This window comes from Perna viridis, chromosome 1 (genome assembly GCF_037379345.1).
Source record: "Perna viridis isolate PV_CMFRI_1.1 ecotype Kerala chromosome 1, ASM3737934v1, whole genome shotgun sequence".
NCBI classification, from domain to species: domain Eukaryota; kingdom Metazoa; phylum Mollusca; class Bivalvia; order Mytilida; family Mytilidae; genus Perna; species Perna viridis.
Window position 1 is genome coordinate 19,839,730 of NC_142445.1, and position 26,183 is coordinate 19,865,912.

The 26,183-nt window shown below is 31.7% G+C and overlaps 2 protein-coding genes across 2 annotated transcripts; one reads left to right on the top strand and one right to left on the bottom strand.

Moving 5' to 3' along the window:
- Positions 1 to 942: 942 nt before the first annotated feature.
- Positions 943 to 3,543, bottom strand: LOC148627669 (translation machinery-associated protein 7-like). Its single transcript, XM_088576895.1, has 4 exons — positions 3,435 to 3,543; positions 2,556 to 2,611; positions 2,124 to 2,211; positions 943 to 1,285 (listed from the first exon to the last, which is right to left on the bottom strand). The coding sequence occupies exons 1-4, from the start codon at positions 3,448 to 3,450 to the stop codon at positions 1,251 to 1,253; spliced, it is 195 nt and encodes a 64-aa protein (XP_088433021.1). The 5' UTR covers positions 3,451 to 3,543; the 3' UTR covers positions 943 to 1,250.
- Positions 3,544 to 3,786: 243 nt separating this feature from the next.
- On the top strand, positions 3,787 to 24,928 carry LOC148627670 (protein CFAP20DC-like). The gene is made up of 20 exons (XM_088576911.1): positions 3,787 to 4,004; positions 5,422 to 5,505; positions 6,446 to 6,539; positions 7,283 to 7,355; positions 8,205 to 8,322; positions 10,449 to 10,605; positions 11,105 to 11,196; positions 11,511 to 11,592; positions 12,722 to 12,834; positions 13,536 to 13,608; positions 14,413 to 14,604; positions 15,321 to 15,458; positions 15,853 to 16,047; positions 16,412 to 16,565; positions 17,124 to 17,232; positions 17,719 to 18,351; positions 19,041 to 19,325; positions 19,851 to 19,924; positions 21,126 to 21,223; positions 21,824 to 24,928. Exons 1-20 carry the CDS (start codon positions 3,984 to 3,986, stop codon positions 21,943 to 21,945), a joined length of 2,907 nt encoding a protein of 968 aa, XP_088433037.1. The 5' UTR covers positions 3,787 to 3,983; the 3' UTR covers positions 21,946 to 24,928.
- The last annotated feature ends 1,255 nt before the right edge of the window (positions 24,929 to 26,183 follow it).

Below are 26,183 nucleotides of genomic sequence, written 5' to 3' on the forward strand. Positions count from 1 at the left end.
TGTAAAACCAAACTTACATCTTTGGTTTGCACTTTGTTATCATTATGCTGAAAAAAAAGGACTTTTTTATACAAGTGCAACATGTAGTTCTTCTGTTTGTTCATCCATACAGCCCGCAGACATTATTGAGTTGTCTACTTCAGAATGAAATGGGGATGATCTTTTACTCATTAAAATTTAAAAAAATGGGTCAAAAACAGAAATTGCCAAACTTCGTTAAACAAGTAGATGTTCAACAAACCAAGAATCAGACGCCACAATACACATGTAGGACCCACAAATAATGCTGGATACCAAATATCAAGAAAAATTCCCACAACAGTTCTATACAGGATACTCCAAGAAACATTCATAACAAGTTTGGTTCTAATTGGTCAAGTAGGGTCAGAGGAGAAGAGTTTTGAAAAATTGTTAACGACAACAACAATGGACACCAAGTGATGGCAATAGCTCACATGGCCTTTGGCCAAAAATATTATTAAATGCTTTACAAGGCACAGCTTCTTCAATCACAGAGGTTGAACCATGGTGAGTTGGGGTCAATATGGATACACAACTCAAGCTTGGTACAGCTTTAAATGTGGATAAAAATTGAATGTTTGACACAAGATTTATTGCAGAAGATCAGGAAAATACTTGTGTCTAACCTTTTTTTCCTTAACAGACTGTTTAACAGTTCAAGTCTTGAATCAATCAAAACTTTTCTTCTGTGGATGAATACCTTGTAGTTCAATTTAAAGAAATTTATATTCTTTCACTCAAGTTGCTTACTAGACATCAAATGTCTATGGGCATATTGCTGCCATTGACCATTACAGCATGAAACCATTATATGACCACAATTTTTTGGGGGTGACTGATTAAAAATACAGGCTAATTTCATATAACATATGCGCACTGGCCACATTTGAAAGTTTTCATATAAGTGTCATCAACAAGTCATTTTTGTTAAAATTAAATTGGAATTTTATTTTGAAACTATAATAATTATTTCATATTAGCATAATTTAATTCAGAAATTACATATTAAACAGAAAAATGATATCTATGTACAACTCTCCTTTACTTGCAATACCTGTCATTTAAAAAGGGCAGTGAACTTGACTGAATTGTTAAAACTTAAAATATTAAATTTTCTGTTAACATCACTCAGATACAATATCATTCAAGTCAATAAAAGGATTGCACCATTAAATATGGAAGCATGATGATGAATGAAACATGAAGAAGTGTCAATTCCAGGGTCACTGTCATTTCTTTCCAGATTTCTTGATTCCTCCACCACCTGCAAAACAAAAAAAAAGTGTTTTACACAAACAAAGGTTGGAAATACTGATAGAAACCTTTGATAGTGATTTATCTAGAAATTTGTCAAGGTATAGTGTATCGCCTTATTTCTGGAATGAACAGCCTTCGCCCTAGTTTGATGTTGTAAAATGTCATAAATGTGTGCCAACACAACTAATGTATATTATATGTTTATTTGCCAATCAGTTAAAAAATAACAAATTTATTCTGAAACTCAAAATTTTGGTTTTGCCAACTAGGAGCACATTGCAAAACTCGTGACGAGGGCAGCATGGTGCAGTATCATACTAAATAATGTCTATGGAAATCTCTACTTTATTATAATCCCTAATACACCCCCTATCCATAAGACCTTTTGATAACATACCCATAGGACCTTTTGTTATAGCCCCCTTTTAACAGCACTTATTCTTGATAACATTTTCATCGCAGACCCATCAAAATTTATCCTTAATCTTTCTGTTTTAACTGTTCTTTTTTATGGGTAACTAAAAAAAAACTTAATTTTCTACCGGACCAAATGATTTTTACATTGGACATGTCCAGCGGTCTGGAAGATTTTTCCTCGCTAGGTAGCCTACAGGACATTCTGATAGATAAATTAGGTAGTCATCATAATTATTTTATGGTCCTGTATGTAGGACTTATAAAATGAAAAAAAAAGATTAATTTAGGTAGCCCAAAGGACTACCAATTAAACATCATGGTAGTTCTTTCTAAAATTAGGTACATGTAGGTACATGACTACTGGACCACTGTTAGTGTCGAACCCTGGTTATAGTCCATAATAACAGCCCTTATTATTGATAACATACCCATAGGACCTTTTCCAGATGCCTTGGCTTTGGCTTCAGCTAATTTCTTTTGCTCTTCTTTCTGTTTCTGTTTAAATGCAACGTCATCCTGAAAAAAAAAGAAAAAAAAACATGGACCAAAGGATAAATTTATACTTAACAAAACTCTCTGATATAGATTTCAATTGTAATCCCAAGTCTGAAATACTTAACAGAGTTATTTCTTGCATTCAGTCTTTAAAATACTGATACTGTTTTTTTCCATAGCTATCAGCTTTTGTTACTTCATTTCCAATTACTGGACTTGGTAGACAAAAAAATGTCAAGAGCCAACATTTAATTTTTAAAAATACCTAGAATTTAGAGTCCTTGTAGTTTGCTGTGGTACTTTCATTAAGTATAAATGAACCTTTAACCACATTAAGTACAGGGTAACTAAATATGAGATCTTACATCATCTAGATCAGCTCGGTCTTTCTTTGGTGCTTTCAAAGGTTTCTTCTTACCACCTACAAAATCAAAAGAATATATTTTCTGTTTCAAGTTACACTACTGTCAACATTTTTTTTTATTTCTCCACTCTCCACAGTGGAGATATTATGAGTGGAGTCACATTGTCTCTACTCTCCACAGTGGAGTCTCCATTTCAAAAATTGTCTATTGTTTACTACTCTTGTCTTTATACCAAGGTATATCTAATGGTTCTAGCAGTTTAATAACAATTCTCAGTTATGGGCAGAAAAAAATACTGAAAGGTAATGAAATGGAGCATTATTATCCTAGTTTTAACTTTGGTGGAGTCACAGTGGAGGACATCAGTGATTCCAGTGTGAAGGGTGGAGAAATTAATATTCTGGTTGGCAGTAGTGTATATGTACTTTATTGAGCATCACAAGAGTACTAATAAGATCCAAATGTATTCCCCAAGACACAAGTTTTATTTCCTGTGGGAGTCTCACTACGACTGAATATTTTCTTAGCACCTGCCATACTTTGCCTCTGCCCTTTTCTTGGTGCAATGGTGGGTGCCCTTAACAACAATGCAGACCATGCCTTGAAACAAAGTTCCCTTGATTATACTTTGTCTTAGCAATCTGTGCGAAAAGCTCCTTTAAATATTGAACACATATTTCAGAGTGCTTCATGCTGCATTTGTAAGCTCCTGATGATCACGTATCATGAACCCATATAACATAACATCATACTCATAGTATTAGTAAATTGATTTACAAATACAATTACAGTAGGGCTGATTAAACAGTATACTTAAAAGACTATTATTAAGAACGGTATTTTTAAAAATTTTTGAGGAGTAAATACTCGGCTAATCACCTTCTCTTCCAGACATTTTGACTCAATAATATATGTGCGCCTTAAAAATATGTTGTGAAATTCACGTGTAAACAACCTGTGAAAACGTTTCTACAGAAAATTATGAAACGAACTTATTTCTGTTTTCGTTACCTGCATTGCTACGCTAATTCCATCATATAAATTTTAAAAACTAACTATACTTGTATTAAAAGTATTGGTTTGATTCTCATCTAATTTTTTTGTACAATTTTCGGGAACCGCATTTATCAAATTTAGGTTCGTAGTAGGAAGGTTTGTAATCTTTATTTACCAGATTTTTGGCGGTCTTCCTAAAACACAAGTGTCAAACTCCCTGATTGGTTCATTTTTCATTGACAACCAAAATGGAGGTGAAAGTGGATTGCAAGTGCTCGATTATCTTATAAAATTGAACAAATGGCAATACGCTAGAAGCAAAAGTTTAATCGAACAATTTAAGATGTCCATTTCATTTTTAGTGTGGAATGAATATCTAATTGTGCTTTAAAATGTAATTTCTTTTTGGAAATCGTGAAATTAATCATCGAAATGTTCAAAAACGAATACCAGGTACAAAAATGAGATATGCTAGAGCCTAGACATTTAGATTTAACCAGTTTTAAAAATGGTTATTTATAGTGTAGTTATTTTAACATACTAAGATACAACAGAGAGCACCTCATGATATTAAATGACCAATTGCAGTGCAGAAATTCCAGAATAGCTAACAAAGGACATGGCACACTTGCAACCAATGTCTGTTTTACCGTTTGGCTTTGGTTCATCAAATGACACAAAAGAAGCATCATCCATAAATATGCATTTTTGTAATTGGTTCCTGATCACATGCTAAAATTTTTGATAGACTATCCAGGACAAAGTGTAAACGAAGTTTCCTTTGGGATTTTTATCTACTTAAAGTGGTGTTAATTGAAGCAAAATAACATCTAATACATCAAATATCTTAAATAGCATGCATACATGTACATAATATATATATATATGAACATTGAAACTACATGTACACAATTGTTTTTTTTCTACAAAGTCTCCTATTCAAAGTACAAATGTACCTGTACTTGAGTGGCACAAACTCATCAACAATACATGTAAATGGTTAAGACTTGATACAGATTTTACAAGTAAGGACATGTAAAGGTTTTCTACTCAATTTTGAACCATACAATAGCAAATTTATCAATTTAATGTTTTTAACCAAGATATCCCCAAACCCCACACAAAACAGAACTCGGAAACATGTTGAGAGCTTGCATGTCTTGTACAATGTATAAGTATAAAAGCCGAGAATAGTAATTCCTTTATTCAAGTACAGGACATGCATGTCTACAAACGATGTTAAAGAACTTGCAAATAACACAGAGTCATGGTACATGTATGTTATTAGAACCACAATGAATTAAGATTTTTAATTCAAAATATTTCTGTAGACTAGTCCAGTAGTGCATGTACTAGTAGTAACTAAAATATTCATACATGTAAATGAACATTGTACTTCATATAGCTGTTACTATGTACCATTGGTTTTAAAGAAATACTGTTGCAATTATCCTAAATGACTCAAAATATCACTTGCTATAAAGAGTATTGTAAAGCAAAAGTTTGAAACTTGGACTGATCACATTATTTACAATTACAAATTATGCATGTCAATGATGTAATCAAACATAATTTAAAAGTAACTGTAATTGATTTAGGCATTTATTAATCTCTAACCAATTAAATATGATTACAAGTACTCAAAATTTTTTGACAATTACAGATTACTTTCAATTACACAGTGTTTTATTTGATTTCCATTCCCCATTACAATTACCCTAACCCTGGATGAGGGATATTACATGTATATTTTGGTGTGGTGTGTGTTTTTTTTTTTTAATAAATGAGCTCCTTAATTTTAAATTTCTACATTGTGTATGGTACATGTCCATGCATATGATAAGTAATGTGTTTTTTTTTCATTTTTCAGGGGGGACCATACTTCGAAGTTTTATCTCCTCAAGGAAAAGACTGTCTTGCCAACTGGAAGCATCCTAGTAATGGATTTAGAAAGGTAATTTTTCAGATATGTTTGTATGTGTAAGTATACACACAGTAGTATAAATAAGCGCTCTCCCGACAGGTAAGTAAAAATCAATCAGAACTTGACTGCTGGACCACCTAACTTCGTATGTTTTTTTTTCTGTTTAACATAACTTAATGGCCAGGACTTTCATTATCTTTTCTGTGAACAGGCTTAATAGAGAAAATGAACCATATACACCTTCAAAATGTATCAAAGGGGGTCAGTGGGGCCCATTGTGATTTTGAAACTCCATTTCCACTTTTTGAACTGTCTACATTTTGACCGTAGCCGGTTCTTAATGAAACCCCTGAAAGGCAGGTAAACTTCATTCTGAATCATTGAACCATTTCAGTAGCATGTCAAACACCAAGGAGGCAAATTTTCTGGACCAAAAGAAAAACATACTTTGGCTTGATTCTAGCAAAAGCAATGTATCATCTTGCCCTCTTTACCAGTTGGACAAATTTTCTTATTTCTTCCCTTATACTCACTTAGTATAGGCTATACACATGTATAGTTGTGTCAAAGATCAATCTGTTTGTTAGGCTCTGATAACTACTTACTATGTCAGTGGTGTTGTATGTAGGTATTGGAGCCAAACAAACAGCTGATTTTAATCAGATTGATCTAAATGATGCATGTATATACTTTGTAGTTTCTACAACATTTCAAAAATGATAATCATATGTTATAAATCTTATGGATATACATATGTTTGTATATATCTGTTATTTGTATAGAAAAAAAACATAACTATTGCAAAATGTTTTTAATGCAATTGATACAACAAAAAATGAATATACAGATGTGTAATGTGATTGAAAAATTATATTTAATGTATCTAAATTTCACTAAATGCTTTTTATTGTAGACCATTATTATAAGCCTGTTATATTCTAATGTGCATAAATCAATTTTATTATCAAAGGTATATGAGAAGGAGGCAAAGAGTTATGTGTTCTATATTGAGGGTACATCTGCCACTACAAAGATATCTACCCCAAAGGATCCTAAACAATCATGTAAGTCAGTGAAGGATATTCACTGGTTTATTTCAGAATAACAAAGATTTGAAAGGGTTAAGAAATGTTTTAATTTCTTTCATGCTAAAACAAAATAAGAATACAAAAAAATAGATGGGTAAATGTGTTTATTTTTGAGGTATAAGCATTTGAAAATTTGGTGGGAAAAGGATTTTTCTAGATTTTCCATAGGTTTTATCCTAGTAGGTTTTAACTACCAGTATCAAAACTTCTGAAGAATTAACAAGGATTTCATGAAAATTTCCCAAATAATATTTTAAGGAGTATTTAATGGAAATATGAATAGTGGCAGTCACTAAGCAAAAAATATTAATACTATGAGATGGATAAAACTAGAGGAGTCCCAAAATCTGACCAAAATGGCAGAATATGACCAGCGAACATCCTTAATACATATTTTGTGATATTGGAGAAATATGTTTTTGAATGCTCTACGCATACATACATGTATATAGAATAAACGCAAGCATTAAGTTCCTTTGAGAATGCCTCTGAAATTATTATGTGTAAATAATTTTTCAAAAACCATTTTAATGTACCATGAAAATAATTAAAACCTGTACCAGTTTATCAGAAAGTGTCCATGTTTACAGAAAATTCTGTATTTGCCAAAAAGTTGATATAATAAAGTTAGACTAGTGCCCATCTGTGTCAACTGTATATATACATGTATTATAAAAGTATGTACAATGTATTTATTGCTTGACATATGTATTCAACAGTGACTTTGATACAGAGATACTTGATACTACAGATATTTGTTGGAAAAGGACAGGACTTTTTGATAGAACTAGGGTAAATACTGTTAAATACATGTTTTTAGGTTGATAAAATACAATCATATTATTATTGGGCTAACCCACTGCATTGTCTATCATAATATCAAACAATATCTCAAAATTGAATAATGGTACTGGTAGAATATTTGTCTTGATGGAGGAAGCTCTGTTTTTTGTCATGTTCAAATTTTGGGGTATAAACTAGCTATTAAATGTTACAATTTGTTCCATTTTTAATGCCCTTTTCTTGGCTTTTATGAAGTCCACTCACAGTCTTCACAAAATCAAAAAATTGGCAGGTCTTTCTCATCAATTTGCATAACACAGCTTATTATAGAAGGCCCTTACCAGAAAACTAAGAATTTCCCTACCTGTATTTTATGAAAATTTATTTTACATATATGTATCTTAGTGGAAAGTCAATAAGACTAAAGCTCCATACTTTTGAAAACATTGATGTACTCTTGCACACTTTCTTGGTATATTTTTATCACCATATGTCTATCATATGATCTTAAGTTTGCAATTAAGAAAATTTATTCATAAAATCTTGACACTTTGAACATGTATGAATCATTGTATATATCAAATTTTCACAGTTTTATGGTTTGTATAGGCTTTTAATAGGTTGTCAGCTATGTATAGAAAGATATTTTTTCTTATGCTGTCTAAACCAAACCTTCAATAAAAAAACATGTCTAAACCAGATACTTTAAATGTCCCTTTATATCATTTGAATGTATTATGAACCTTGGTAAACTGAACACCTGTCTAATCCGAACACCTGTCTAAAGTGGACCATTTTGTAAGCCCAAAAGTGGTCCACTTTAGACAGGTTTTACTGTATAAATGTTTTATGGTATAGAGTGACTGACTTGGCAAATAACAAAAGAAGGCTTTTCCTCTCCACAACACAGAAGGAAACACAAGTAGCCACTGCCCTTCATGCTCGAGTTCCATTGACCATAATGAAAAGACACAAGGTATTTAACCACTGTTTTAGATGAAAGTTTGAGATAATAATTGGTACTCATCTTATTTTACTTGAATTGCTCATATTTCTATTGTGCAGGAAATTTTATTTGAAGAGTTCTAATATTGATACAAGTTGCTTTGAAATAAGAAACATACATCAATACACATTGTTATAATTTGTATTTCATATATATACTCAATAACACTAACTTTAAAAATATATTGAATATTGACTATAGTTTGTGTCCAATAAAATCAGTACTGTAGAGATTTATATGACTGTCCAGTAATATAAATAAATGGTTCAAGTAAGTGATGGCCTGAATGTCTGAATTTAAAAAAAAATGAAATAGAAAAAAAACTCTTTTGACAGACAGACTAACTTCAGTCCATCATTCCACAAAGAGTACAATAATCCAAATCCCTTTTATGTGTTTTGATTATGATTTGGTAAAAGGTGAAGATGGAATGATGCATCTTTTTGCTTTTATGTCTTTTCTGATCATTTATTTTTGGAGATATAATACCCCCACAAACAAAATTTTGGGGTGTATCTAGGAATCATTATATCTGTCTGCCTGTCTGTCCACATTTCTTGTAAGCACAACTCCTAAACTGCATAAGAAATTTTAATGAAATTTTATAGGAAGGTTTGTCACTACAGGAATATCAATCTGTCTATCACAATATATGAACTTCATGTTGAAAATATCGAGAAATTATGAGAAATCTATATGATAAATAGAATAATCAATATATTGGTTATCGTGAATAACCAAAATGTGATCACTTGTGCCAAGAACGCTTGAAGATTTAACTAATGCATGCAACCAGTTTCACTCTCTTGTTAGTTCTAAGCAATTGGTATTGGTGATAATATTTTGGTTATTTGCTCTTTCCAAATAATTATCCTATTATAATTACTGTTCGAGAACTCCAAAGGGAGATAATTCAAATTAAGAGTTATACATGCTAAAACCTTGTAAGCGAAATCCTCTTAAACTGCTAAAGGGATTTTGATGAAATTTTTTGGGTAGGTTGGATATCATATGTAGATGTGCATGAAAGAATACACATACTGTAGGAGGACTCCAAAGGGAGATAATTCTAGTTAGGATTTTACTTGCTGAAAACCTGGTATATGCACAACTCCTCCTAAATGCTCAAGGGATTTTGATGAAATTTTATAGGAAGATTGGGTATTTTATGCATGTGTGTATAAAGTAATGTAATTATTGTCTGGGACTTCAGAGGGAGATAATTCTAATTAAGGGTTTTACATGCTACAAACCTCGTAATCACAACTTCTTCTAAACCATTCACAGGATTTTGATTGAAATTTGTGGGAAGGTTTGGTATCATATGTAGATATGCATGAAGGAATATTATTGCTGTCCAAGGAATCCAAAGGGAGATAGTTAAAATTAAGTGTTTTACATGTTAAAACATTAAAGCACAAATTTTTGTAAAATGCTCAAGATATTTTGATATAAATTTATAGGAAAGTTGGGTATCACATGTAGATGTGTATGAAAGAATAGAATTACTGTTAGATGACTCCTAAGGAAGATAATCCAAATTAAGGGTTTTTCATGTTTAAACCTCATAGCACAACTCCTCCTAAACCACATAAGGGATTTTGATTCAATTTTATAGGAAGGTTGGGTATCATATGTACACTAGGTGTGCATGAAGGAATATAAATACTGTCGGAGGACTCCTAAAGGAGATAATCCATTTTAAGAGTTTTACAAGTTAAAATATCATAAGCATTAGTCTTCGTAAACTGCTCAAGAGATTTTGATAAAATTTTATAGGAAGGTCTAGTATCATAGGTTGATGTGCATCAAGGAATATAATTACTGTTGGAAGACGCCAAAAGGAGATAATCCACAGTGTTTTACATTTCAGTCCATTTGAAGTGTGAGGTATTATCTTTGTGAGCTTGCTCACAGAAATTTTAGTTGGACTATGTGTGTCCAAAATGGGGGCATGTGTATCAGCTTTGGGTGTTTTTGGTAGTGGTTAAATTTATATGTTGTTTTTTGTTATTTATGTAATGGATGCATTTTCATATTTTGTTGTTATTGTTGAATTGGCTAATTTTGTGTATTGTATTTTGATTTTATTATAGTGGTTAAATTTGTGTATTGATATGGTATCAATGGTTGGAGAGATCTGGAGAGGACAGACATATAAAGCTATAGAGTCTATCACTGTGTCAGCTAACTGTAAAGTACGGAGAATATTCACTATGAAGTGTCAGCCTCCTGATAATGCTGGTGATGAGGGTATGTCAGAATCATTGATAGGTCATCACATATTTTGCTATTTAAAATACTCAGAGAATGATGATGTTATTATTTGTGTATTAAGTTCATTACCATTGAACATTTTGTCAAGAATTCATTCATATTATGATGTCTTTTAATTTAACAGGGATGATTTTTTTTATGCTATTTAGTGGAATTCCGCTAATTGAAATCTGGATTTTACCGTTATGATTCTTTTTTTTTTTACTGTTTATTTATTTCCGATTTTACCAATTTCCACTTTGTTTGATGACCTCATAAAATCATCCCTGATTTAATTTCATAGGAATTAAGGTCATCCTTACCTATTAACATGAACACCAGTCTTGAAGGTAAACCAGTAGTCCAAACTGCAGGTAAAAGTTCTGGTTGACCTGTAAAAATTACACTTACATGCCAATTCTATCAATGAATAATTGTAGATAAAAAAATCAAAACGTTTACCACGAAGATTGATTATAATTCTTTTTTTCTTCAGAGCTTTATGGTTGTCCTCCAAGTAACTCAGGAGAGATTGATCAAATACCTAAACAATTTCAGTTGGCATCAGATGTTGACCAAGTTACTCAGGTATGAATGTGCATGTTATCCAAAGTCACTGTGTACTTAGTATAAAAGAGTTTGTTAAAAAAATAGGTAAAAGACAATGAAACTATGTCCAGTAATGTTGATAAATATATGCTCACCAGTGTAAATGTTAAAAAAGTATACGAGCTTGCTTTTTAATACAAACAGTATTTTGCAGTTGTGTTAAAATAATATCTGAGCAATACTAAGAAATTTTTGTTACATGTTGAAAACACATGATCAACAAGCTAGCACATGGTTTTTGATTGTATGAATGGATTGAAATAGTTTTCATGTTTTGTTTTATTTCTATGTAGTTGCTGAATATAACGAAAATAAGACATGCTGAAAGACTAAAGGCTGGAGGAGATCTGAATCGGTCATCTGCATTAGAATTAGGTAAAGGAATAATGTTTTGAATATTGTAACTTCAAAAACAACTTAATGACTACTTCATTGTCACACAAAGTTAAAACTTGTTTTATAGAATAATTTACATTACTGTAGTTTTAATTTGTATGAAGTATTTTACCAGTCAGTGTAAGACTTAGACACAGCCTATAGTAGAGTTGATTCATGGTAAAGAAAAAAACCAAACCAATGATTTGTTTTTTTTTATTTGCTTACTATATTTATATATACCCCAAGTCAAACCAAATCAAGAACAGTAACTCCTGCAAAGTGTCAATTTCGTACACAATCTATGACGTTTTTATCTCAAAGTGCCAATGTCATACACAATCTATGTTATTTTTATCTCAAAGTGCCATTTTCATACACAATCTGTCATTTTTTATCTCAAAAGTGCAACAACGAAATGAAAAACTAAGACTGGTTATGTGGTCTAACTGTTTCTGAACAAGAAATAAAAGTTAATTCACTGGGTTTTTGACATGCATGAATCACCTCTTGTTTGGTTTTTATAAAGACTGCTACTTAGATAAATAAAATTGCATTTCGATTGCAATGATAATAGTGAATGTATTCTTTCTAATGCAACATTTGTGGTAATGTGAATTTCATCGGTCAGAACTTTTAGGTTATCAAATCCACAATTTGTGGCCTCTTATATTAACATGTGCACAGACTTCACTCCAAAAAACTGTAATTGCAATTTAGACACATTTATTCATCATTTGCTTAAGAATGTAGATGACTGTATTGTGTTTGAAATGCTTGGTCACAAGCCTTGATTTAATGGTCGCAAATTACCATTAAATTTACTTTGCTGACATTTTGACAGTAAACTCGTTATGTAAGGTCACAGTTCTTTCATTCCTAAGTAAGCCCCTGAAAGACTTTAAAAGCGGACCACATCGCATTACGCATTTTTTTTATTGATAGACTTAGATCACTTATTAACAAAAATGGACTTTGTATTCAATAATAAGAGCAAGCTTTTCACAATAAAATTTATACTAAACTACATGTAGATTAATATTTTCCTATATTCCTAAAAAAATGATTTGATTAAAGAATTGTCTTATTCAAAGTTTTGTATTACATGCACTACATATTTATGTTACAGATTTAAGTGCAAGTGGCAGAAAGTCCTCTATAGGAGACACTAGATACCGTATAGCATTTGGAACCAAAGTTCCTATTAGTGGTAGTCAGAATAGTGCCAGAAAACCTAAAGAGGTTAGTATGTCATTTCCAGCAAGAAAGTGAATGTAAAATGTGTGAAGACCCCATGAAATGATTTCTTGGTTCTCAAGCCTACCTAGTCCCTTTCAAGGGGCCTCTTTACCTATTTTTATTAATGTGTATACATGCTTTGTATAATGTAAAAAGATTAATACTGTATGTTAAGGCAATAAAGAGAAAAACCTCTCTCCCTCATTGGTTTTCATGACAAATGGCCTGGAAACCAAGAAATTAACTTTGAATGGCCTGACAGATCTATTTTTTTTATTTATTGCTTTAAATGAAATCCAGTCATGTTTGTTAAGGCAATAAAGAGAAAAACCTCTCTCCCTCATTGGTTTTCATGACAAATGGCCTGGAAACCAAGAAATTAACTTTGAATGGCCTGACAGATCTATTTTTTTTATTTATTGCTTTAAATGAAATCCAGTCATGTTTGTAAGGAAGGTTTTACATATGTGGAGTTTTTAAAATATTTTGATTGTATTTATCTTGAAACTTGTTCATGTTTTTGAAGAATTGTGTTTTTGCATTCATGAAGTTTAATTATTTATTTAAAAATAGTTTAAAAGGACTTGAATTTTTTAACCTAAAAAAAATTGATATAGTGTAATAGCAATTTCTCTACTAAAAATACATATATATTTGATAAGGTTTTCTACAGTTCAATAACCATTTTTCTAATTTGATTTTAGCATGGCAATACTTCAAGTAGAGGTACAAGGACTAGTCACTCCCGGGTTGATGGCACCCATTCAAGAATTGAAGGTTAATTTAAAGGATTTATTATGAGTGGTAGAGAATTGGAATCACCTTGTCTATCTGTTCAAATTTTATTGCATTTATCTTGGCTTTCAATGGACGGATTGTATTCAAAGTTGATGTGTAACATTATATAGACAGGGCATGCATTGTAAGCAGGTTGGGATTAATATTAACATCCTGGTTTGTTGGACTTTGCCATTTTTCACTATTTGGAATGAAAGAGAAAAGTTTTGTCACAAAAATCATGGCTCCCAACTGATGAATTGTTTTTGAATTTGGTTTGTTGCTTTATATAGATGGGGCATACATTATAAGCAATTTTGGATGCTGTCCAGTGTCCACATCTTGTACAAGTAGGGAATACCTAGCATAACAACATCAGCAACTTCATGTTATTTATCATTATGCCTTAGATTGTTTTTGTTTTGTTTTTCCTATCGGCCACTTTGCAAGAGAGCTAATTCTGGTAACATAATATATTTATTGATCATGTCAATTAGGTAACTCAGACATTAAGGTAGTTTACATGGAAGTTAGGTAACACCAAACAAAATAAAGTTCGAATGTTTTCTAAAGTTTGTCTTCCTTGGGTTAGTGGAAAGACATATTTAGATAAAACTAGTATAGTTTATTTGACAAAAATTGTGTCATTCATAAATATAGATAGATATGAAAGTGAATGTTAATTTAGGTCACAGGTACATGTATAGTCATGTAATGCATTTTTTGGATGAGTTAAAATCAATTTCAGTTTGACAAAGTCATTAATAAACTATGTGAAATAATAGTAATTTATACTTGAATCAGATGGTTATATTGGTGACACAGACCTATCAGCAAGTGTGACCAGTAAGGATGGACTAGTGAGTGGAGCTGAGGCATTAAATCAGGTCCACAGTGCAGGGTCTTCTAGATCTGATCATAGTAAATCAGTATTACACCAGAGACAGCATTCTGATCCTCTTTCAAGAGAGGAACTAGAAATGTATTCTAGAATTGGTGAGTGAACAACAGTCTCTGGTTCTTTTCACAAAAAATCCTAACTGGAAAATAAGTCACATGTTTTGACAGCGCAGTAGATTTAGTAGTATTTGTGATGTCATATCTTGCCACTAATTTCACTCTGATGTTTTTTGTGAATAAGGCTGCTGATCCTCTGTCAAAAAAGGAAGTAGAAATGTATTAGAATTGATATGCTGTTACATATGTATTCATAATCAAAGAGTAATTCATGATTTACTCTTTTGAATAGGGTTATTGAATTTTAGGGTCATTATTTTTATGTCTTCAGATTTATTGGAGTAGAAACTATGTAAAAAATGTCTTTAATAAAATTTGGTGAGATTTTATTTTTCGCAAATTTCCCAAACCTCCCAAATATCATAATTAAAATTAGAATTTCCCACTTGCTGAAACTATTCAGCACATCTTGAAAACACTCTATGTACAAGTGATAGTGCTGAGATAGCTCGGTTAAGACAAAATTATTTTTTAGCTACATACATGTAGGAAATTAACATGGTGGGGAAAATTTTGTTATTCATTTTTAACCATTCAGGATCAGTACTATGAAATATACAGAGATTTTTCTGAGGTATTTGAATGCAAGTGAGTAAATAGAAGTCCATGAAAAGGTTTTGCAATCTTTTTTACTATAGAATCTGTCTGATTCTTAGATAGATCTGTACTTTAGAATGATTATTTGTATTTAACAGAATATGACCATCATGACCATATGCAACCACATCCTCCTAGAGAACCATCACATGACAGGTTGAGAAGACGAATCAGAGTTAAAAATGGCCCAAGTTCTTCAAATAGAGATAGAGGGTCTAGTGCGGGTTCGCTTAAAGGTAAATGATTAACATAAAACATAGTCTTATTTTTCAGCAAGCCATTTTGTTCTGAGAATTTAAATTAACATTAATTGTAAATAGTGAATAATAACTGCACATTTAGTAATTTGTTGCATTGGATACTATTGTAAGAATTATTGAAATACCAGAAAAATAAATTACAGCTGATAGTGTCTTTTAGATTTAAATACTAAAATTTTTAGATCAGGAATAAGTTTTGAAAATTCTTTTATTTTGTTTGAGCGATGCACACAGTGAACTTTTCGCTTTTTAAAGTCCCAAAGTCTTGAGATTCATAAGACAATAAGGGGGAGCTTTTTTATATAAGAAAATGAATCATTTATGTTCATTCACTTTATCTGAATATAAATGAGATGTTTTACTCTTGCAGATGAAAACCAAAATAATTCATCACATACAAAATCGCCACCTCATGCTAGTCGAGTACTCAGTCATCTGAATCCAAACCGTCCACATAGAACCTCCTCTGAGTCGGAGTCATTAAGCTCACCAAACGACTCAGGAATAGAGAGTAAACCTACAATGTCAAGCAAGGCTGAGGATATGTATACAAGGAAAAGTGGTGGTAAGTAATAAAACACGGCTTTGTCCATTCACTGTTAATCAACATATTTTCATGGATATTTTTACATGTGTGATATAAATGTATGTAGATAGTGATTTTTTTTGTATGTTTATCCATTTCAAAAGAACTTTAAAGGATTGCTTGTCTAAACCTCAAACTTTTAAACAATGTTATGGTCCATAAAATGCTTCTTCAGTACAATTATGGTGTATTTTGCATTTACTGTTCAGGAGTTTCAACTCTTTATCACTTTGAAAATTTGGAATGTGGGGGTGTCTTTGATCACCTAGTCATTTGTCTCTAGTTTTGAAATATGTGTATTTGTTTATTACGGTAGATATTTTTTTTTTGTTTTCCTTTGTAGAATACAATGTGAGGAACTATCAGGGAGTTGGCATGGATGAATCAGTCAATGACTTGATAGCTGTTCTAAATAAAAAAGGCCCATTAGATAATGAGTCAGAGGACATGTCATCATCAGATGGTGAGGGAGGAGAGGAATATGAATCTAGTGCTTCGTGAGTAAAAAATACTACATAACATCAACAATCGATAGTTTGATTTAAAGTACACTGTATTTGTAATTTGATTTCTTCAACTATAGTGCAAGAGTAATCAAGGGAACCCAGATTCTAGCAGAAGTCAAAAGAATGTAATCCAGGGACAGAGACCAGATATGGAAAACAGACACACACAAACAGAACATAAAATAACCAGAAATAATAAATACAAAGTAACAAAATTAAATGAGCAACTTAAGACTCCAAAATTGACCTTTCATTTGGAATTGTATGGTTTCTTTGATTGACCCCATGGATCTGTTGCCTAACTAATTCTTCTACGTTCATCGTTACATAAAACATCTTCATGAAACTTGGTAACATTTATGCCTGTTGAAGATTTTAAAAATTAAATAACAATAATTTTATAATTGTCAGTGTATAATATTCTTATAAACTTGTATGTCACAAAGAGATGCCAACAAAAATAAACACTCAGGAAAAGGGAGACAATCAAGATTTGATTATAATTGTTTCTTCATATTACATGTAATTTTTACTAACATTAATTTTCAGAGATGAAGATAAGAAGGATATGTTTTTGTTTGTATCTAAACCCAAGTCAGCACCAAGGAGACATTTGTCTCCTAATAACCTTGTGGATAATGATTTGGATTTGAGTAAGGTTAGTCCATATTTTTAAGTAAATAAGAATGCAGTCTTGTCTGAATGACCACCTGTATTCAGCAGTAACCTGTCTCAAAAGACTATGTTTATAATATTCCTATGTAATGCATATCTGTGAAAAATTAACCTGTATATAAAGACTACACAACATATGTAATCAGGATTTTGCTCTCCTTTGAAGGTTGCTTAACACAAGTTTGAATATAAATGTGTCTTGACCTATTTTTACCTTATGGTAGTAAGGTTTATATTGTATAACATTTTACTAAGCTTGTAACTGATTATGATAGTCCTGTTTGTATTTTCTTGAAACAATAACTGACTTGGAACTGTTAGCTCATACTGTACAAACAAACAAACATTCAAGACAATGGAAATAGACTTATTATCACATATGCACTATAAATGTATGCATGTATTTGTGGATTCTTTGACAATTTAAAAATCATAATTTCCAACACTATTAAACTAATATTAATTTCAGAACTCTGTAGCAAGCACAAAAGGACACAGGAGAGGGACCAAGTCAAGGGGTCCGAAGCCTGAAGAGGATTTCCATAATAGTAACCAGTCAAGCAGTGATGAGGATAATAAAATGAGGAAAAAACTTCCTGGTTCACGACCTAACAGTGGGTCCAATAGTAGACCCCATAGTGGTACATCCCTGGGCCGGCCCAGTAGTAATACATCACTTGGAAGACCTGGTAGTGGCACATCAGGTGGCAAACCTCAGAGTGGTACAGTTAGAAATAGACCTAATAGTGCTGGTGGTGCTAGTCCAAAAACTTCACAAGATAGAAGGACTTCAAAATCAGAATCTAAGCATAAAAACAATAGTGAAGTGTTGACATCAAAGACTAATACTGAAAGGAAAAATTCTAAAAATCCTTCTATTATTGTACCTAAGCTGTCTGTGGATACAAATATAGATTTACGGCCTTTACATAATGGACCTAAGAAAGCTAGTGGTAGTCCTGATATAAGTTCTAGTCAAATGCATGATCCTTCATTGGATGTCACACTCACAAATCCAAGTATTTCTCGAATGAACAGGAAGTCATTACGTGAGATTCCACAGTCAGATGTTACAAGGAAATCAGTGGCTTTGTCATCAGAGGTTAGTCAGTTTTGTAATTTTTGCTTTAAAATTTCTTGATAAAAAAAAAAAATCTTGTTTAAAAAGAATAGGGAATTTTTTTTCACATGTATATCAACCAATGTGTTCAAACCATTTGCGAAATGAGGAGATGTTATGTTTTGTATTCTGAATTATCACACAGATTTAAACTTTGTTTTCTTATGATTAAGAAAAAAAACTATAGAGGAGGTCTCAATAAGACATCATTGTATCTACATTATACTTACATGAAACATTTCTTTTTTGGTTTGCACAGCTTCAGTCTTAAAATAACTCCAAATGGCCATATGAAATGTGAAATACATTTTAAAACCAATAAAAGGCTTGGTTTACCTGTTATGAATATTTACTGGTAAATAAAATGAACAATGTTATATAATCAAAAACAAGTAAATCACTTATATGTAGAGTACATATTGTTGGGTGAACAATTTAGAGGTTAAAGTCATCATTATTGACAGCTATTCAAATTTAAGACAATGTACAAAAGATCACATAGATGTTCAGTGGTAATTAAGTAGGGCACATTGGTATAATGTAGGGCTGATTTCTACCTAGAGAGCTATTTAAAGTACTCAGTAGCCTGTCTAGATTTGTAATGAAATTTGAATCAGTCCATTTCAACTTGCTGTAACATGTGCACCATATGAATTTCTTTGTATTGTCAGAAGCCATATGATTTTAAGAAGTACCAGATAGCTGAGATTACAGATTCATTTGAGGCAAGGATGTTTGCCAGTATGAAGAGACAGAATGAAGATGACATGGAGGACTATATCCCCTCCCCCAGGAAGGAGGCTATTAACTCCCCAAGAAAACCTAGCCCTTTCAACACTGGTTTAGGTGCCTCCCTCTTAATTCCACATCAGAATGATGGAGCTATAGGTAATGGTGTGATCTGTGATTTCTCCCCACATGCCACGAGCGATGAAGACAGCACATGGCAAGCTCCGGTAAGTTTAATGTTTGTTTCTGTTATATAGAGAAATTGTCTTTGGTACATGCATGTATAGGAAAAGTTTAGTATAATACTTCAAAGCATTAAAATTTTCCTAGAGAAACAATTTTACACAATATTAGTTGCCATGTTTTAATCTATGTTAAATAACTGCATCCCATGAAATGTGCAAACGATCCTAATGACAAATTTGTTAAAACGAAACTTGTTTTTCTTTATTGTATGCCAACAAATTCTGATTTTTAATTACTAATTAATTTTTTTGTCATGAAATAAAAATCATCAAAACAGTTTTTAAAGGATGCTTCAGTGCTGGAGAACCTACACCATTTTTTTTATAGCCTTCAATAAGCATCAAAAGTAGTACTTTAAAAATTGATTTTTTATGCCATAAAATAAAATTGGGAAAGTTGGATGTCACTATTGTCCATTTGTATGAATTGGTGAAAATTTATACTTTACAGCATTTCTCACTTTCACTGTCAGCAAATTGCATGAAAAAATGTATTTCTTATTGTAGCCAAACAACCCACACAACTTCCAGGATGAGATGAAGGGAAGACTCAGCACTGATACAATGTCATCTAATCCTAGGTTTGTATAATGTTTCTATCATTACTTTATATTGCCTGTAGGTCAGTGTTCATCTATTCCACTATAGCAACCATGCTGTATACTATTACTCATATGTGATTTGCATATTATGTAATATGTTTGTCTCTTTTTCTTTATTTGTCATTTGGTCATGTACATGAATTTTTATGCCTGACTTTTCTTTTTATTATGATGCTTCGATAACGTGTGATTGGTTCAAGAAGGCTTTCAATAGTCATTCTTGAATTTATTTATTGTTGGATCTTGATGTTGAGGGTTCTACTTGTCTATCAAATGTAATGTTATTTTTTTTTAGCTCACCTGGTCTATTAGGCCATATGAGCTATTACCATCACTTAGCAACCATCATAGTCATAGTCATTGTTAACTTTTCTTTAAAAATCTTCTCTTCTGATACCACTCAGTGGATTTCTACAAAATTTGGTCACCAGCATCTCCAGGGAATCCATTTAGAAAATTATATTGATTAAAAAGATCAACTGTGAATCATGTCTTCTCTTGCTATTGTTAGACTACAGGTGTCAAGTCACCAATTTCTAGATGTCTCAAAAACTAAGGAATGATGGAAAATAAATGTGACACTCTTCTTCAGCTTTGAGAGCTCTACAAAGTTATTTATTTGGTTGAAGTTGAAGGATGACTCCCTTGAGTTTTGCCCTAGGAAGGTGAAAAATGGATGTTTTTTTTTGCAGATTTTAGCCAGTATCTTGATAACTATAATAGACACCAAAAAAAAATTTAATTGATGGAATGATCCTCATGATAAGATCTACGAAAGTTTTCTTGCATCAATGTTTTAGGATTACACCTTGTTAAGAGTTATTGTCCTTAAAAGGCAATAATAACATTTTTTGCAGTTTTCTTTTACTACACCAAGGAAAATCATGTTTAAGAAATGATAAAATTTCCAACTTCAGCATTGAAATGGGGTTTACACAGTCACATTTTACTATTTGTAAGTGCAAATCCTTTTGAAGTGTTGAATAAATTTTGATGAAAGTTTGTAGGAAGGATAGGGATTATGTAGATATGCATAAAGAAAGATAGATAATTTGGATGTTAGCAATATGATTTAACATATTGCAAGAAGTGGGTATCATTCAGTGAGCTCACTTACTGTTACGTCTAACTTGTCGTAATATATAGTTGCAAAATGTGCGTTTTTTCTCCCAATGTACAGGGATTGGAGTGGAGTATTTAGTCCACCTCTTATGCTTCAACATGAACTTGCCAACTCCACTGAGGATTTCTCACTGAGCAGTACCTCACCAATCAAAGGTATTTATCAGTAGATTGCTATTGCTTTTAGGCTTAACTGTTATACATAGTTCTTTTTGAACTCCTTTAAATCAGACAAATTAAATTTGTTAAACAGATGTGTTGTTACTACTTAGAAACATCATATATTTGTTAAATAACAAATTCTAACAAATATTCAAAAACACCAAAATGAAAATAAACCAAAACAAATCAGAACTAAAGGAAGTCAGATCACAAATTATGATAAAACTATATTGTATTGTATTTCAATATTTGGACGTGTCTACTTTCGATTTGACAGTTGCAAATTTAGGTTACAGGTTATGGAGGCATCTGAGAAGTGGGTCAGTTACTGATCATTTTGTAACCGTCATATCAAGATTGAAAACAAGTTTTCAATCACAATAGAGTTAACACTATTCTGATTCAACTGTGGAACAAAATTTGTGAAATAGCTGTGAAAAATATGAAAATATTGTCTACACATGCTTAAAAAATTCAATGCCATCAGTTGTGATACTTTAACTCTAGAATATATGTTATTCTAAGATATTCAACATTGCAGCACATGTTAAATTAAAATTAGCATGTAATCAATTATTTGATATGTGTTTTTAGATCCAATTACAGCAAGAACTCAAGATACAGATAATGATGAAGAAGAACTTGACCTGGTTTATGACCCCTGTCTGAACTGTTATTATGACCCCAAGACTTGTAAATACTATGAGCTAATATAGGCACTGTCTGTTGACTTAATGAAAACAGCAAGTTTTTCCATCCATCACGACATTTGTTCTTTGACATGCATAATGTATGTACCATTGTGGCATGTCATTTTCTTGCATGTTATTCACCTTTCAAACTGCCAATCAAATTCATGTACATGTATAATAACAGTAAACTTACAATATATGATGTAAGTTTTAGTTACCAACTTTCTTTGAAGATAATTATGTTGATGTTGCATGAGATTTAGAAAACTTAGTTTTGCTTTTAATTACTAGATTGAAGCAAGATTTGAGGGAAATCAGGAAAAGATCAATTTTTTCAGGGGAAGACCCAGGAGTGACCAAAGTTATTTATTTTTCATTGAGAAAAGAAAAAAAAAGAAAACCATGTTGAACCCCATCTAAAATAATGTTAGGTTTACACAAATTTTTTCACTTGTAAAATAAATGGGTAGAAGGGATAAAAGTCACCATAGAAGTACATTTTCATACATAATAGCATAAAAAATACCAAGAAATCTATGTTTAAGGTTCATCATTAAATAATGCCTCAATTAAACCCCAAATTTCCCTCTGACTACAGACAAACCTGTGTATCTGTAAGAATTATAAGACATAGCATCCGCTAAATATGAAACAGTTACATCACGTTTATGTAAAATGTCAAAAACTGGCCTGACTTTTGCAAGTTTATTTTATCAATTCTGCTGAGAATGCAAAAATAAACAAACACCTGAGATTCACTTAATATGGTCCACTCATTTACACAGTTTAAATTACTGTTGTGTATAGGTGGCTATTGTCCTTCTATTGACCCACATGTCAATGTGAAGAGAGTTTACCTTAAATAAATAGGGAACATCTCAAAACATTATCCCTACTTAGTTCATTTTCGCATAATCTGCAGAATTGATAAAATTAAAACAGTAAAAGTCTGGCCAGTTTTTGATATAATTTTACATCAAACTAATGTAACTTTCTCACATCTAGGGGATGCTGTACCTTAAAATCTTAAAGATACACAGGTTTGTCTGTAGTCAAAGAGAAATTTGTGCTGAAATTGGCCTATTTTTGTCAAAAAGTAATGATGGACCTTAAGGATTTGTGCAATGATTCATAATAAATTGTTAGTATGTTCGGTCTTTGGGCTATAGTATTTTAAGTGTGCTGTGGCAATATAGTTTCTATCATTATCATTTTAAAGTCAAAATTGAATAGCTCCTATTGTGTCTAATTAGTTAAGACAAAGAAAAAGTATTCCATAACTTCTTGTTTTGACAATGAATCTTCCCTTTAAATTTTCACACCAGAAAAGAGTACACACCATAAGCAATATACATGTATGTACTTTAATGTGATATGTGCCATAACCTTCTGTGATATGAATGTAAAATATAATTATGTTAACTGATTTTAAATTGAGAGACTTTTGTATTAGATATTTGTAAACAAAACCCAGTTTTGTTCAGTATGTGTGCTATTGTATGATCTTGCTCATTATTGATGATGTCTGTAACACTTATAAATTTGTAGATGTAACTCTTCATGCTATCTTATTTTCTTTTATTCTTTGGAAATTTTCAAGAAAAAATGGATGTGTGTGCTATCTATCTTTTCACATTTGTTTCTTGAGTTTTATTCTTAAAATGCTAGACTGAAAATATATGGCCTGCCCTCATTTCTATTAACATATTGTAGCATTTGCTGTCTGCCAGTCTGTGCACATATCTAACAAATTCGGTAATGCTATGAGAGGTTCTAAATTATCTTTTAGTATAATGTTGTTCATGGAAGAAACCTTTTTTGTTTTTTTTTTGTTTTTTTTTTATTGTATATTGATTTTCCAATTCAAAGTTCTGGGACTTTTAACATAGAAAAGAGGAAAAAAAGCATGTCTTTTTGCTTAAGAAAAGTTGTTGAATAATGAGATTTAAAAAAATGTTCAGAGGTATGTTACCACTTTTTTCATTGAAAAATCATTGATTGAAGAGGTAATTTTGGAAGAAATTGCTGAAAAGTGGTTCTCAAAATTTTCGTATGAAATCTGGAGTGTGAGCAGGCCCTATGAACAAGTAAATTATTAGGAGTTGGTTTATTGAAATATTTTGTTATTACTCAATATCTCTTTTTGTTCTTTTGCCTGAGGTTTGACATCTCAGTGTGAGTATGGGCATTATTTTATTCTTTTGTTTTCATTTTTCATCTACAACATTATTTGTAAAACTTTGCTAGACATTATCCAAAAAAATCACTTTAAATGTCACATTGCGGAGTATATGTACACTTATAATTTAGGTGGTATTGCCTATCTAAACTATGCCTTGAACTACAATTATTTCAAATCGTTCATGGGAATTCTGATATATTTTTGTCCTCCATCCACTTTTCTTTTTCAACCAAATTTAGGATAGCTTTTTTCAAGTTCTAGATGTGAGCAAAATGTTAGTTTGTTTCTTCTGTTTTTGACCATGATTGCAGAAAAGATACTTCAGATACATGTACCCTGTTTATAACTTCTAAAGTGATGATCTCTAGATCTCATAAATTTAAACATTATCAGAAAGGTTTTATTTTCTGTATCCTAGCTTATTTCTACCATCCATTTTAAAACAATGGTCTTCTTTGTAGTCAGGATTTAATACACACTGGTACATGTATTTAATTTCCTGTAACGCTTTGGCATATGAATTTTATACAATAGCAATGTAATTGATATATTTACTCAAATGAACTGTTGTTCTATTCTTCAAAGGATTCAATAACCTATAACAAAATATATAATATATCAGCCATAATATTTGACATCGCCATATAAGTGTGTGTATTTTACACAAATTTAAGAGTTTTGCCTTGGACTGGTAATGTGTTAGATACTAGTACTACTAGTATTGATCACACAACTAAACTGTTTACCATTAAGTATTACATAGTACATTTCACTGCTAAGGAATGTAATGTTTATTACAGATGAAAATAAATAACATACAAATGATGCAAGAATTCCTTACTGACTCTGTGGTCTTAGGGTAGCATGCTTGCCTAAAGTGTGAGACATCGTGGGTTTGATCCCCAGCTGTTATACAAAGGACTTTAAAATTGGAAGTCATTGCTTCTCTGTGAAGCATGCAGAATTTTAGGGGATAGTATGGACTGGTTGGCTTGTAGTATAATAATGAGTCTGAGTGTGGTGGTATGCCTACTTGTTTGCTGTTGATTCTCTAAGCTTGCACAATAAAGATCCGGCTGAGCATGTTGGACTAATACAAAGCTGGGTTTGTTCAATAAACCCATTTGCCAATTTGTGGTTATTAATCATTCTGTCTTTTTTTTTTTTTTATTAAAATGCACAAAGAAAAGTTACTCTATAAAGTTGTTCCCTTGAGAGAGAGAGAGTGATAGAGAGAGTTCAACACCACACTTCTGAACACTCATAAAACAGCATTCTTTCAATTGACCACTAAGAAAATATGAATGGTTTATAATTTTAAGTCTTGCTTGTTCTAATTAGTTGGGGCATCATCTATAACAACATGACAGAGCATTATCAACAAAGTTTTTATTGGAGTTCATTCCACAGCAACAAAGCCTAAAAGCATATTATCGATAATGGTAAAATTAATACTAAAATTTATGATAAAAGGTAAAAGGTATGATTTTTTATTCCCTATTGTCAACTATCCATTTTAAGATTGTGATGTCCCCTTGCCACCATCATATGGTGTTAACATATCACAATTGGTTTGATTTGCTTGTATTTGTAACAATGTTTTGGATTTTAACGAAAAGAATCTAAAATATAATCAAAAATTACTGCATAAAAGTTTTTGATATCACAAGTTCATAAAAACATTCACAAATTTTTTCAACCAATACAAGGAACTCGCTCTCAAATACAGATGTACTTGTAAAGTATTAATACATGCAGATATCTCTCACACTTGTTTTACTGTAATATTCTACACAAAGCATGGAAAACTTGATACTCATCCAATAAGTTAACAAACCATTGAATAGACTCTTTCATAAGGAATATGTAATGATATTGTTTTCAAATCGTTAAAGATAGCATGATTTGGTATAAACATTGATTCGCTCATAGGGTCTTCACATAGAAATTAAAACACCATTCTTAAAAGCAGTTTTTGGCATGACATGGGTTGTGTCCTTACTGTATGACGTACGATGTACTGTGATTCTCAACCCCACATGGGAAGAATTAGGATTGATTTAACATACAATGGAGACTA